General features: G+C 54.0%; 4 protein-coding genes across 4 annotated transcripts; 1 reads left to right on the plus strand and 3 right to left on the minus strand.

Annotated features, from left to right (window-relative positions):
- Positions 1-166: 166 nt before the first annotated feature.
- Positions 167-834, minus strand: W97_08870 (uncharacterized protein; the record flags this gene model as incomplete). Its single annotated transcript, XM_007786737.1, has 3 exons — positions 167-301; positions 385-691; positions 731-834. 3 exons carry the CDS (start codon positions 832-834, stop codon positions 167-169), a joined length of 546 nt encoding a protein of 181 aa, XP_007784927.1.
- A 1,044-nt stretch (positions 835-1,878) lies between these two features.
- W97_08871 (heat shock protein 60) lies at positions 1,879-3,770 on the minus strand (the record flags this gene model as incomplete). Its single annotated transcript, XM_007786738.1, has 3 exons — positions 1,879-3,389; positions 3,447-3,588; positions 3,678-3,770. 3 exons carry the CDS (start codon positions 3,768-3,770, stop codon positions 1,879-1,881), a joined length of 1,746 nt encoding a protein of 581 aa, XP_007784928.1.
- Positions 3,771-4,249: 479 nt separating this feature from the next.
- Positions 4,250-5,488, plus strand: W97_08872 (uncharacterized protein; the record flags this gene model as incomplete). The annotated part of the gene is made up of 1 exon (XM_007786739.1): positions 4,250-5,488. One exon carries the CDS (start codon positions 4,250-4,252, stop codon positions 5,486-5,488), a length of 1,239 nt encoding a protein of 412 aa, XP_007784929.1.
- A 4,234-nt stretch (positions 5,489-9,722) lies between these two features.
- W97_08873 (uncharacterized protein) lies at positions 9,723-10,559 on the minus strand (the record flags this gene model as incomplete). The annotated part of the gene is made up of 1 exon (XM_007786740.1): positions 9,723-10,559. One exon carries the CDS (start codon positions 10,557-10,559, stop codon positions 9,723-9,725), a length of 837 nt encoding a protein of 278 aa, XP_007784930.1.
- Positions 10,560-13,932: the final 3,373 nt, after the last annotated feature.

Below are 13,932 nucleotides of genomic sequence, written 5' to 3' on the forward strand. Positions count from 1 at the left end.
CTCTATCCCAGCAATCATACCTCATCGCTCGAAAACAAATCAGCGCCAACTGCCAGACCACAAGTCGGCCCGGCGCCTGCCAAACATCCGCCAGCGCTCCTCCGGCCTCTCTCTGTAATGGTCCAACCATGCCACTGACAGCTCGGAGATTTCGCGACGAGGCCGCTTAACGGCCCTTGCTGACCCGCGAGATGATGTTCTCGTACTCGATGTCGTCGGCGTCGTTGGCTTGAATGTCTGCCGCCAGGCCGTTCAGGGCGCGCTTGATGGCATCCTTGGAGGACGAGTACATCATACGAGGCTACGAACACATCAGCACCGACCCGCATGCCTACTTTCCCTTCCTTTCCACAGCACCATGGCCTAGGACCCTCTGAAACTCACATATTGCGGCGCATCATCCGGGCACCAGCTGATAAACGTGATCTTGCTCCGCTTGCCCTCTCCGCTCTCCAGCTCATACTCCATGTCGTAGACGGCGTACCGGCCGCCGATGCCCTCCTTGCCGCGCCTGTCTTTGGACTTGGCGCTCAGCAGCTTCTCGCGGAAGGTCTGGAAGTCGGCTTCTTTGGACGTCTCTTCGACCACAATCTCCTTCCAGTCGTCGCTGATCTTGTAGATGATGTATTTGATGTCCTTGCCTAGCTTGAGCTCGTTGAAGGCGCTGATGCAGTCGGGGTGGACTGAGACGCTGGAGGAGGATGTGTGTTAGTACGTCGTGTTGGGTGACAATGCTGCGTAGCTTGGGAAGTGGATTGGTTGGGTGCCCGGGTTCGCGGTATGGCGGATGACCGTGAAGGAGTGATGGCGCGGGTCAGGCGAGCAGGAGTACATACCCGGATGAAGCCTGAGCAGCAGCAGTCAGCGGGCGCAGTGTCAATGGCTTCGTTACGAACTTACCATGATAGCAGTCTACAAGAGGGGAGTAGAAGCAGTGGGGATGTTTGGTGTAGGGGCAACACGCTATCAGCGTCGTCAGCTACAGGGTAGCAGAATGCCAGAATGGTCTGTGTTCGCTCCAGCAAAGTAGCTGCACTGACAGTGGTGTTTGTCCTGAGTCGGATGTCCAAGATGTTGTACGGCGCAAGTGGAAGTTGAAGTTTGTGGATGTTGTTGACTGCTGAGAAGATCGCGGTCGAGGCTGCGAATTTGGAGGGGTCTTCGATTGGTGGGGCCTCTCGTCAAAACACCACGACAGCGGTGGGGCGGCGGAGCGTCAGAGTGTTACGAATGCACCGCAGGCTACAGTTTATTGCAACGAGGGCAGATCTTGGCGCTGTTCTGCCTGTTCATGCCTTCGCCAGCAGTTTTGGGGCCTTCAGAATCGAAATTCCGGTCGTGTTCGGGGAGCTCAGCCCAAACATGGAGCTGTGATGACCGAGTAGCCTCCCCGTGCTTCACTAATACACACAAAGCCTTGTGGCTACAAGCTAAAGCAGCGAGCCCTTGATATCAAAGTCGATTGAAATAAGACGGTAGTATCAGGAGACCATCAGTAGCTGGCGATGTAAAGCTCGAGTCCGCATGATCGAATGGTATCATGCTCAGTAGTCTTCACCGCCGTACCGTGCATGTATCCGATTGTCGTCCACGGGCACAAAAAAATCCTAGGGAGCTTTCCGAGGCAAGTGATGCGTTGACAAGCCTCGAAGAAGACGGACTCGTTATAGTGAACAAGTTTGACGCTTTTACATTGTGTCCGCCACGAGACGGCCTATGCTGATACACTAATCTACAACCCCATCCATCCGCACGCAATGCAACTTAGAAACGACAAAATGCGCCCAGAGTGGAGTGCAGAGATTCTTCCAAGATACATCTGAGAATGCAAGGGCAAGGGTGGGTATACAAGAAAGGCAGAGTATTACCACAGTACATCTAGAACATGCCGCCGCCCATGCCACCCATACCTCCCATACCGCCCATACCACCGGCCGGCGGGCCCTTCTCCTCTGGCGCCTCCACGATCGCCACCTCGGTCGTGCCGAGTAGCGACGCTACGCCGCTGGCATCAACGAGCGCCGTCCGCACAACCTTGAAGGGGTCAAGGATACCGGCGGAGATCATGTCGACATACTCGCCCTTGGCACTGTCGTAGCCCTTGTTGAAGTCCGAGCCGAACTCGTCCATGAGCTTACCGACCACGACGCTGCCCTCGGTGCCGGCGTTCTCGACGATCATGCGTGCCGGACGGGTGATGGCGCTCTTGACGATGCTGACGCCGAGTTGCTGATCAAAGTTGGCGGTCTTGACGTCGTTGAGAGCGTTGGCGGCTGCCTTGAGCAGGCCAGTGCCACCGCCGGGAAGGATGCCTTCTTCAACGGCAGCGCGCGTGGCGTTGAGAGCGTCGACTATACGGTCCTTCTTCTCGCTGACCTCCACCTCGGAGGCGCCGCCAACCCTGATGACAGCGACACCACCCGAAAGCTTGGCGAGACGCTCCTGGAGCTTCTCCTTCTCATACTCGGAGGTGCTGGGATCGCTCATGACGCCGCGGATCTGCTCGCAGCGCTGGGCAACTGCATCCTTGCTACCCTCGCCGTTGAGGATGACGGTGTCTTCCTTGGTGATGGTGATGGAGCCAGTGGAGCCGAGCATATCCGGGGTAGCCCTCTCGAGTTTGATGTCAAGCTCGTCGGAGAAGACGGTACCGTTGGTCAGGACAGCAAGGTCGCCAAGGATGGACTTGCGGTTGTCTCCGAAGCCTGGAGCTTTGACGGCAGCGACCTGAAGCTGGCCGCGGAGCTTGTTAAGAATGCAGACAGCAAGGGCCTCACCATCGACATCTTCAGCGATGATGACGAGCGGCCGGCGGAGCTGCTGCGAGGCCTCGAGAGCGGGGACAATGTCCTGGACAGCTGAGATCTTCCTCTCGGAGAGGAGGATCAACGGCTTCTCAAACTCCACCTTCTGTGCCTTGGCGTCGGTGATGAAGTAGGGCGAGATGAAGCCACGGTCGAACTTCATGCCCTCGGTGACCTCGAGCTCGTCCTCGATAGTCTTGCCCTCCTTCACAGTGATGACACCCTCCTTGCCAACCTTCTCCATGGCGTTTGACAGGAGCTTGCCAATGTGCGTATCGCCATTGGCGGAGATAGTGGCGACTTGGGAGATTTCCTCGCTAGTTGTGATGTCCCGCTTGTTCTTCCGTAGATAATCAACGACCGCATCGACGGCGGCCTGTGTACCCCTCCTCAAATCCATCGGGTTGCATCCTGCAGCGACGTTCTTGACGGTCTCGGAGAAGATGGCGCGCGCAAGGACGGTAGCGGTGGTGGTGCCATCACCGGCAACCTCGTTCGTTTTCGATGCCACGTCTTGGATAAGGCGGGCGCCGAGGTTCTCGAACTTGTCCTTCAATGTGACAGCTTTGGCAACGGTGACACCATCTGTACACGGTGTGTCAGTATTAACTCAGCCTGACGTTGGGCGCAAAATAGACGTACCCTTTGTGATCTTCGGTGACCCATAGCTCGATTCTATTAAGACGTTCCTGCCCTTCGGTCCGAGGGTTGTAGCTACGGCCTTTGCGAGGGTGTCGACGCCGTTCAGTAAAGCTGCGCGGCCCTCAACACCGAATTTCAACTCCTATTGCAGCTGGTGTCAGAAGCTCGTTATGTATATAGAGTGGAGGGGGAGAACACGGATACACGAAGCTCCTGATGAAGTTGACGTACCTTGTGCGCAAATCGAAGCTGTTGTACATTGAAACTCGATGGCCGTAACCGGGAGTAGGATGCCCGCGCTGTGGATGACAATGCTCGCTGCATTTTGATGGATATAGCACACAGTCAATGAGTATGTAACAAGATGCCCAAAGCCTTGCTCCAGGACTCCAGTCAATCAAAAGGCGAAGAGAGTGATAGGATGGATGGATGGGAAGACGCGATGCGATGCTCAACTCGAAAAATAATTCGGACGGAGGAGAAGATTCGAGAGGATCGTCCAAGCTCCAGATCACGTGGTGCTCGCCGAGGTCTCCGAAACCCTTGCCAAGCACGCTCAACCCCCATTAATGCATTGTGGAGACGGCAAGGAGGCTCGATCTATGCCTCATATGAAGAGCTGTTTGAGAGCATGTGTAGTGTCTCGATACTGCTATCCAGTGACCGTGCAGCAAACGTAGCTGGATCATTTCCGATTGCAACCGGAACTGTCAGCGTCACCACGTCAGCGCCAAGTACGGTCATTGTACGATACCAGACATGCCATCTGGAGAAAGACTTCAAGCACAGCAATCAGAGCCGCCATGATCAGCTCAGCCCGCCAAAGTGTCGGCTCGATCAGCATTCGAAAGCTCGACCCGCGCCGTCAACCCGACTATTCTCATCACGTAGGAGGTAATCCGCCGGCCTCCTTCAAGAACCCATGGCTCAGCTTCGAAGGCGGCAGCCACGGGCTCCTTTCAGTTCTAAAAACACGCTTCTCAAGTACTCGTAACTTCGTGCCTGTTCCCGCAAACGAGGACGGCACTCGGAGTGAGGAGTTGGTGCCCATCCGGAAACCTGACTGGGGGGCGGGCAAGCCTGGGCTCAAAGCCACCTGGATCGGTCATGCAAGCTTTTTCGTGGAGACTTCGGCGTCTTCTGGCGGACCTCGAGGCGTCAGGACCTTCTTCGATCCTGTGTTCTCGGACCGCATGAGCCCGGTCTCGTTCTTTGGGCCGAAGAGGTTTAGTCCGCCCCCGTGTTCGCTGGACGAAGTACCAGAGGTCGACTTGGTCGTCATCAGTCATAATCACTATGATCACATGGACTCGGATACCATTACGAGGATTCATGCTAGAGGTCAAGGGAGGGTGAGGTTTCTCTGCGCCCTGGGTGTCAAGCAGGCGTACCTTGGTATAGGCATTCCGGAGGAAGAGATCGTGGAGTTGGATTGGTGGGATGGAGTCCATATTACGGTAAATGGCGTTGGTGAGGTGAACCTTACCTGTACGCCAAGTCAGCACTTCAGTGGCCGTGGAATTAGGGACCACGGGCAAGCTCTATGGTGCTCGTGGGTGTTAGAGGAGCTCGGTAGTAGAGCTATAGACAGACAAACAGATGTGAGCGCCGCAGCGACATTCGAAAGTGTACCGAAGACAGGGAAGAAGATGTTCTTTGCCGGCGATACCGGTTATCGGAGCATCACCTCTGACCCTTCCATAACCGACGAAGATTCTCTGCCGCACTGTCCAGCATTCAAAGAAATTGGCGATCTCTATGGGCCCTTCGATCTGGCTCTGCTACCCATCGGCTGCTACTTACCACGTACCTTCATGTCGCCTGTTCATTGTGCGCCTGAAGATTCCGTATGCATTCACAAAGATATCAGAAGTAAGAAGAGCATAGGTATGCATTACGGCACTGTCAGGGGTGGTCTAAGTGCAGAATATGAAGACGTCAGAGAACCGCCGGCTCGATGGAAAAGGAGCTGTGAGAAAGAAGGGCTGAAGTGGGGAGAGGAAGTAGGCCTCTGCGATCTTGGAGAGACGGTGGTCGTGTAGGACTGGCTGTTCGAGAAGCCTCTAGAACATTGGCTATGCCTATGAGGGATATAACACCCAGGCTGGGGAACATTCATTGATGAAAATCATAGCGTTAAACAGAAAGGCTGGTAAAGCGCAGCATTTTGTGGATTTCTGTCAACATTGGTTCTTGAAGCTGTTGACTCAGTGGTCATCCTCTCAGCAACCCTTTGATACGTCTGCTGCACAGAGCTTCCCAGCGCTGAGGCGATATGATCTCTCTTCCTTGTCTTTGCGCTCTCCGAGTAACGACAACGTCCGAGGCAGTTTATTTCCGTGCCTTCACTTCGCTTGCCCATATCTCCTTCGAGGTGACCATTCTCTGCCTGACTCGCCCCATCTCCGCTTATCCAGCCACCATAAATCTCACAAACAAAATCAGAACCATATCGACGAACGTCTTCGCAGCCCGCTTCTTCACTCAATAGTCCGTTGTGTATCTCAAACATTCCAGATCTTTCCAGCTGAAGTGAGCCCCCCCCCCACCGTATGGCAGGCTTACGGCCCCGTTGGATCAGCTTCATGTTCACAGAACCATCTACCACCACTATCACAATGCCAATGGCCTGGGACCCGGCCAGCAACGCACAGGCACGTAACGCAGCAGATCAATTCCAGATCTCCGGGCTAACAGTAGTGCCAGCTATTCGCCGTCATCGTCCATATCTGTGGCATCGGGCTGTCCGCGGAGCAGGCGAGAGCAGTCGCCGCTCTCATGGGCCCAGGTAAGCGTAGCATCTCCTTCTCATAAAGACCCCTCATAGAAACCTTACCGTCCGATCTGTGTAGACTGCTCCCCCAACGACGTCCAGCACCATCTCGATTTCGTCTGTCAGACCACCAGCATCATTGCCTCCGCCGCCTCTGCCTCGAAGAGCAGGAATCCCATCTCTTTCTCCCGCGGAGCCCGCCGCTGACAGTGAGCGGAAGGTGGAGGATCCTCTGGCGGCTGATGGCAATGGCGAGGACAGCGGCGATGATGTAACGACCTCCGCCAAGAAGCGCAAGAAGGGGCCAGGGAGGGTGGAGGGGCGGTCGATGAAGCCTTAGCGAGCCGAGGGAGCGGCCATGTGGCGACGAATAGTGAGGATTTGGGCAGCGATAATATGTCGATCAGCAGTCAGGACGAGCAATCCTCAGATGGACAGTTCTGCGTAGGGGTTCTGCAGTATTTGATGGCAGATCGTGCCCCTAGACCCATTACAAGGATTGATTCGCGCTGGGATCAGCAGAGTTCCGTTTTCCCAAGACAATAGGCCGTGAACCCCTCTTCTCGACTCTGAGATCTTTTGATGACCATCACATGAAACGGAACTGAGTGTGATAGCAGATGAATCCCCTGGCGTTGAACGTCTGACAAAAGAGTACCTGGTGGGCACAGTTTCTGTACCCATCTTCGTCCTGGCCAGTCCTGGGGCCTAATGATGACGGATGATCCGAGCAGTGATCCATGAATAGGGCGGCTGTATGCAGAGCATCTGCCAGTAGTTCTGTATGTATGAAGACTATGTAAGCTGTTTGAACCAGCATTTCACCTGTCTCAAACGTTTGACAAAGCTGCGGTGATGCAGACAAGTCGAATTGTGGAGAGAGAAGCAGCTCGCTCTTCTGGAGAAAATCTCGCAGCTGCTAGAATCCAGTATGAACTTCATCTCCCAGACATGATATTTGACCGCTTGACCGTCGGCATATTGAGGTTTGAAAGCTGGGATGTTCGACAGGGATTCGTGCCAAGTCTTGACGACACCAAATCATCCTAAGCTCCAGGTCTGTAACCCACATTCAACACCAAGACGCATTCGCCTTCTGAAGCCTTGCAGCTTGTACGAACTGGGCTTTCCCGAAAGACCTCAGTTGACCCGGAAAAGCAGCTCAAGCTTTGACTCTGCATCGAGATCGTCATGCTCCAGCTCCAGAGACCGCTCCAAGGTGCTCCGCACTAGCAGTACGTGGCACGACTCTAGGTTCAGTTCCAGCACTTGGAATGAGACCAGTGAGGGAGCAAGGAAGTCGGAGCAGCCTTTAGAATAGCTCGGCAGCCACTCCGACACGTTACTCTTGTCACAGTGCAACCGGCGAACGCTCTGGTATCCCAGAGCTCAGCGCAGAACGACAGCGATATCCGGTTGTAGATTCGGATTCAACACCAATACGACTCCAGCCGCTGTCGTCTCAACAGCTTACGAACCTTCAATTGTAGCGGCTCCTTGAGAGAAGCCCAAACAGGGCGCGGGGACCGAGGGTACATACATGCAACCAAATAACCGCCCCCGCCCCTCGCTCGTCGTACTGGCAACGCGACAATAGCTTCAGTCGACCACGAGCCGTAATAGCCCAGTACAGCTTGGCTCTGATAGAATTCGATATAACAGGATCACACGATGAGGCGGTAATACCGGTTCGGAAGCGGGCATCCTCGGTGGGGAAGGCTTTCCTAAAGCGACCAACATCTTCGAAGCTTATACAGACGTCGGCCAGATCCGCTCAAATTAAGACAAGAGGAGACGATGTCGGGAATCGGACAGCGAGTAGGAATATCTCCGCCACAGCAAGGCCGATCGAGCCTGGGCTGTTGCTACCCTCCGCTTTCCAGTGCCCAGTTACCCGGTCGAGGTCCTTAAGCGTCGACCACAATGACTAGAAGGAACTCATCATGTTTCCCATTCCACGCGCTGCCGCCACGTTTTCGACCAAGATCTTGCTGGCGACCCGAGCGACGGCTGCGGCGATACGCTCGAGATCAGGCGGTACTCCCACACCCAGCGCGGCCTTGAGTCCATCAGGGGCCATCGCTCTGATGGGAACGAGAAGTTCGTGGTTGCTTGCGATTCATCGAAGGTACAAACACAGGGAGTGTTACACGGATGTTGCATGCAAGGGATGCATGGCAACAAGCTCCGCCCCAGTGGCAAGAAAAACACGAAATATTTGCTATTGGGATCCGACGAAACATATACAGCAAAAGGATAATCGAGAGATCCTCAATACCGCTTGGACTAGAACTTCGAGCCCCAGCTGTTGCTTATGAGGCTTCTTAAGTGGTCTTTTTGCTCTTGGTTACCTCGGACACCACTGTACCTCTTTCGAAGGGCCCATTGGATGTGAAGAATGTATACGATATGCCCTTGTCTGATGCCTTTCTTGTTTCTTCGGTTCGTGTCTGGGAGGCCTCTGTTTCTCCCACGGCATTACTCAGTCCCAACGAGTCGCTTTATGTGGTCTTTGTGGCGCTCAAGGAGTCTTTCTGATTATTCCTCATCAAATATCGTCGGAAGCAGCGTAAGCCACTAGCCGCTTCTCGGTTTGCAAGATCTTCGATATAGCTCATGGCAGATGTGAGTACTTGCGTCTGCGTCAGAGGCATCCTTTTCCTGTCTGTTGTCTCATCAATGTTGCCGAAGTGCTTCACTTCTTCTTACTAATTTTTTTATCAACTGTGGGAGTAGATGACGGTCTGCCACATTTGAAGTGGACCGTTGAGCCCGGAGTAGGCCAGCGTCGAGTTGGGAGACTACCATCGGAACCCTCGCAAGGAACTTCTCTTGAGACGTGTAGCCATGAAGGAGAAGCCGGGGCAGATGGATTGCAGCTCGCTGGCAGGGTTTGATATGATGTTTCTAATAAGACATTGTCTTTGCTGGTCGTTCGTTGGCTCTCTTCCAGAGTCAAGAGAACTCAACGCTCATCAGGACTTGTAACGGTTCCCCAACTGAGAGAGTGTATACATTTATATATGTGGTGTCCCAAGTATGCAGGTCTCTCTCGCACACTGTAAGGTTTAGGAGGTAAGGTCTTTTTCTTTCGCCTAAATACATGGAAGTTCAGCTTGTTGAAGCAAGTCGCAACTCTCGTGCTTCCTTCCTTTCCCGCTTTCTCGTTTCGCTCATCTCTCGTCAGTAAAAGCAAAATAACCTGTGCGGAAGAAAAAGCCCGTGACGTTGCCGGACTCAGCCTAGTCCTTTAAAGTAACGCTCGCGTCTCGCCGGACGGGCAACGCAGAGGAAGTCCGAGCCCATCAATGCACATGCAGCAAGCCCAGAGTGGCTGTCTCGAAATCAGAGCAGAAGAACGCGCGAAGTCAATCCATGGCCCCGTGTTTCAGTGTACCCGGAATTATCGTCGAGAAGAGGTGCTGAGGGAACAGGATGTCGCATCGTGAAAGGAAGCAAGAACCGATCCTCTTGTGAAAGAGACGTCATTCGTGTTGGGCTGTTCAGAGAGCCTCTGGATGCAACCAGTCTTCCCAGCCTGGCTCTTCTCCATCTTCTGCTGAAAGATCGCCGTTGTTCGCGTCGTTTGCATCGTTCGCGTCGCTCGTGTCGTTCGAGGGTAGAATCAGATGTGCCGGAACCGCCGGGAGAGCGGGAGGTGTTTGGACGTTCGTAGCAGCTCGAGATACCGCCCGATCGCTTTCGAAGGGGCCTGGTCTCACATCGCCGCCGCCGAGTGCCGTATCAGGATCTTGCTGCGACTGCAGGATGTACCTGTTCGAAGGACGTGCGAGCGCCATGCCCAATGCATGAGCAGTTTCTGGATCTTGCTCCGACCAAGGTATGTTCACGCCTGGAAAAGGAAACCTCGTGAACGACGCGGTTGATGCAAGGGGAGTGCTCAGAGATTGTTGGAGTGACGGTAGGGTCGCGCCGAGGTCCTGACTGTTTCTTGCTGAAACCTGCTTCGGGACGGTGCGAAAGACATCCAAAGCGGTCATGTTTGGGTGTTTATTAGCGGTGCGGCCGCCGTCCCACTGCACATCCTCGATTGGCGCGACCATCGTTCCGTCTGGTATGAGGAACTTGCGGCCTTCGCTGTCATGAAGTACTCGCCCTGGATATGGCCGCTTCACGCCCCGTCGATCTACCCATGATGGGCACGGCTCGCTATTCGCGCTCGCGATCTGCGCCAGATCGAACATCGTCAAGTATGGGGCGGCTGTTTGCTGTGGAGGCGCACCCCTCCGCGCCTCACCGCCATCATCTTGCCGCCTCTGCCTATTCTTCGGCGGCTGTTTGTCGTCGCTGCTGGCACGGGTGGGAGTCTTTGGTGGCATTTTGAAGGCGCTAAAAACTTGTCAATATGTGGGAGAAAGATCTTGTGAGGTTCACGGAGCTTACAAGGAGGTACGAACGTGGCTCGGAGTGGGCGTGCGGTGGTTGTCAAGGGAGAGGGAAGTTTAGGGATGGGCATCACAAAAGGTCTTGGCACACATCTTGAGGGAGCACACATTTGGAGATTGCGGCTTTTCCTGCAAGTCATCAACTCGTTCACAAGATGTATTCAGTCCAATTATGAGCTATAAACCAATTCACAGATGTGTTGCTGCTTGCACCTGCTAGTTCAGCAGAACAACTGACCCTGTGTTCCACGCGGCGTAGTGTTATAATCACGTAGCCACAACTAAATCAAACTGAACTCCCTTTCGAATTCGCCATTACAAGAGAACTGCGAGGCGAAAAGATTTGCGGGAGCCTAGCGCTTTGCTGTGTCTTCTCCTTTCTTCAATGCCATGAACCACTGACCGAGGAGACTCTGCCAATTCTCAGATAGATCCATCAACTACAGAGGTCGATTTCGGGGCCGTTGTCGCCATATCACTGTAGCGCCGTGAGATCTACGACTTCCATTCAGATACGCTAGCATCCTTTCCCCAAGCCCGGTATAGGGACAAAGAACGTGACATAGACCCGGACATCGTTGGTGCTAGCATTGTAAATAGGAGCCGCTAACATCATCTATCCTTTGTCTCATAGCGTCACCCATCCTGACTCTGTCGTTCGACCAAGCATCGTCGGTTCCTCGGGTTGTGGCGATCAAGGGTCCGCGTTTTTCCTCTATCGGCAAACCACGCGACCCTTCCACACAACTCTATTGTGACTGCAACGATGGGACCCAACACCTCACATTGAGCTGCGCATTAATTACGAATGGCTTGCCTTGAGTTATCGTTCGTTTCAGCACTGAGGAGCGACACAGCACACTCAAGCATTCTGCAAGCAACTTGCAAGCGGTATACGTCAGCTTGTTTCTGCTTCGAGGGCTCCTCATTCGGCTCATTCGGCCTCGATGTGTAGCCCGGATAACAAGCTCGTACGACGAGGTGCATTCATTGCGCTGCTGACCTTGCACTCGACCTCCAGCAACATCCGCCGTAGCCAGTCGCTTGCTGGTACTTGTTGACGTCTTTGCCAGAATGGATCCTGGCCAGACGCCCGCGAGTCATTTCATTACGGCTCCACATCTCGATGGTAGCAAGGCGCGATAACTCTTCCCCAAAAGATGTCCCTCAAATCTGCGAGCCTCACTATATAACAGCGGCATAAAATACCTTTAGACTCGTCTCAGCTGGAAATGTTCGGTCTGCCAATGCGACGCACGCCAGGAGCACAGCTGTATGCCTCTCAGGCCGCCTGGGCAACTGTACAAGATATGATCGTCCGCATTTAAAATTCCTTACGGCGTCAAGAGCTCGGGAGTCTTACGGACTGGGCTTCCAGTAGTTGTATTAGCCGTTGGCCAAACGATGCTGGAATGCATCGCACACCATACTTTCGTCCGTTTCGTAGGCTTCGAAGAGTCGTGTTGATCGGAGCCGTCCTCAGTCAAACTCTGGTGTCGCATTGCCCTGCCTTCTGGAGTTCCGGAATTCTTCAACCAGCTCGTTATGGCAGTCTTCGTCTGACGGTAATTTGCGGCAATTGGTGCGTCAGTAGACTCGATAGTGTCGTCGGACGCCCTATCGATGGCCTGTCTCCGCGGCGGCTTTACCATTATTACAACTGTATATCGCCTAAAGAGCCTGGAAGAAGAGCCGCTGCCCACGCCATGGGGTATTGCGAACGGAAAAAGGATATGGCGGCTCCCGATACGTAGCAGTGTCGATGAAGGTGTATCATCCCTGATACCTCGCCCGATTTTCTATATGTGGAACGAAACGGCGCCCAGCCACATCACAAAGTAGCCTGCCGAAGTCAGCGCAGAAGGCAAGACCGCCTTGCTTCAAGATGTCTATTTTTTTAACGCTCAATCAAGTCCATCCGGGAGGCATCTTCATCACGACTCTTTCCAAATCTGCCTTGCAGCGACTACTTATACGGCTCAGGTGTTCCAGGTGAATTTCCGTTCGCCGCGCTCGCACCTCTGTATATACAAGCCGCAGTGGCTCAGCTCCCACATCCGCGGTGATGTTTCCCATGCGTACCCCTTGACTTTGTGCTCTATGCCCAAATGATGGGACCCATCCGCTGCCTCAAGAATTTAATGTTGGCTTGGTGTCCCAAGCTTGGCCACGGATCCAAATAAGCGAGTCATTGTACCAGCCACAGGGCAAAGGAGTGGTTCCGCTCAGTGGCCGAGCTGACCGACTGCTCTTCATTACATGTCGATTTTGGGTCGATGATTACGGACAAGTCCATGCATCAGACCAATTCCTATTCTCCGAGCCACTTCGGGCATTATCGCGATGGACAATGCACAACTCCTTCATGTAGAACAGGAGCCTACGCAAAGAATGCTGAGTAGGGCAAATGACGCTTAACGAACACCTTTGACCTACTCGGCGGCTTGGAGTGCCCTTCCTGCCGGCTTGCCTTCTCGAGAGCTCGCTAGCACCCGCTAGTGGTCCGACAGCCTACACAGCTGGTTGTGGAAGGGTGCTAGTCGCGGCAGGACAGTATTAGGACGAAACATGAACGGAGAGATCAGAAGCGAGAGACGAGAACTTAGAATTGCCTACAGGAGTAGGAAATACGACTGACACTTGAGGATCAGGCCTTCGGCCAGTATGCTACACCTACAGAGGGCCAAGACTGCAGCACCACAGCTGGCTTTCCAAACGATCAACATTTTCTATGAAGGTAGCGCATCTACTTAGAGCCTGCTCGCCGAACAACAGTTCAGCAAGCTCACAGTGTTCCGCTCGCTCTCCGCAGTATGCTCACATTACGTTCACCCGCCTCGCGCTGGCTCGGTGTCGCTTCCGAGTCACGAAAGCCGCCAATTGCTGCAGTACAGATGTGCATGTCGTGCCCGCAGCGAGAGTATCGGCACGGGAGCCCACCATGGAGTTGTTCCTAATGCTGCAGACGGCAGTGATGTCCATTGCGGGGGCTGCTCAACCGGCTCTACCTCTTTGAACAGCTGCCGCCCAGGTACTCTCCCGTATTGTGAGGCGTTGTGGCTTCTGTTTCGTTCAAAGGATGGTCGGGGCCTGGCCTGAAGCTGTCGCGGCGGCTGAGGTGATCTGTTGCACCCGCAGGCTGTTACAAGTGCCTGTCATTTCAAGGTCAACAGTGTTTCACTGCTCGTCGTACGAGTAGCTAACTTGAAAGATGAGGAGCCGGCGCTGGCACTAGGGGAAACTGAAAACTGCCCTCAAAAAAAGGCCGGGATTTGATTCGGCTCTGTTTCCTGCAGCTTCCATTCCG

Source organism: Coniosporium apollinis (genome assembly GCF_000281105.1).
Source record: "Coniosporium apollinis CBS 100218 chromosome Unknown supercont1.66, whole genome shotgun sequence".
NCBI classification, from domain to species: domain Eukaryota; kingdom Fungi; phylum Ascomycota; class Dothideomycetes; genus Coniosporium; species Coniosporium apollinis.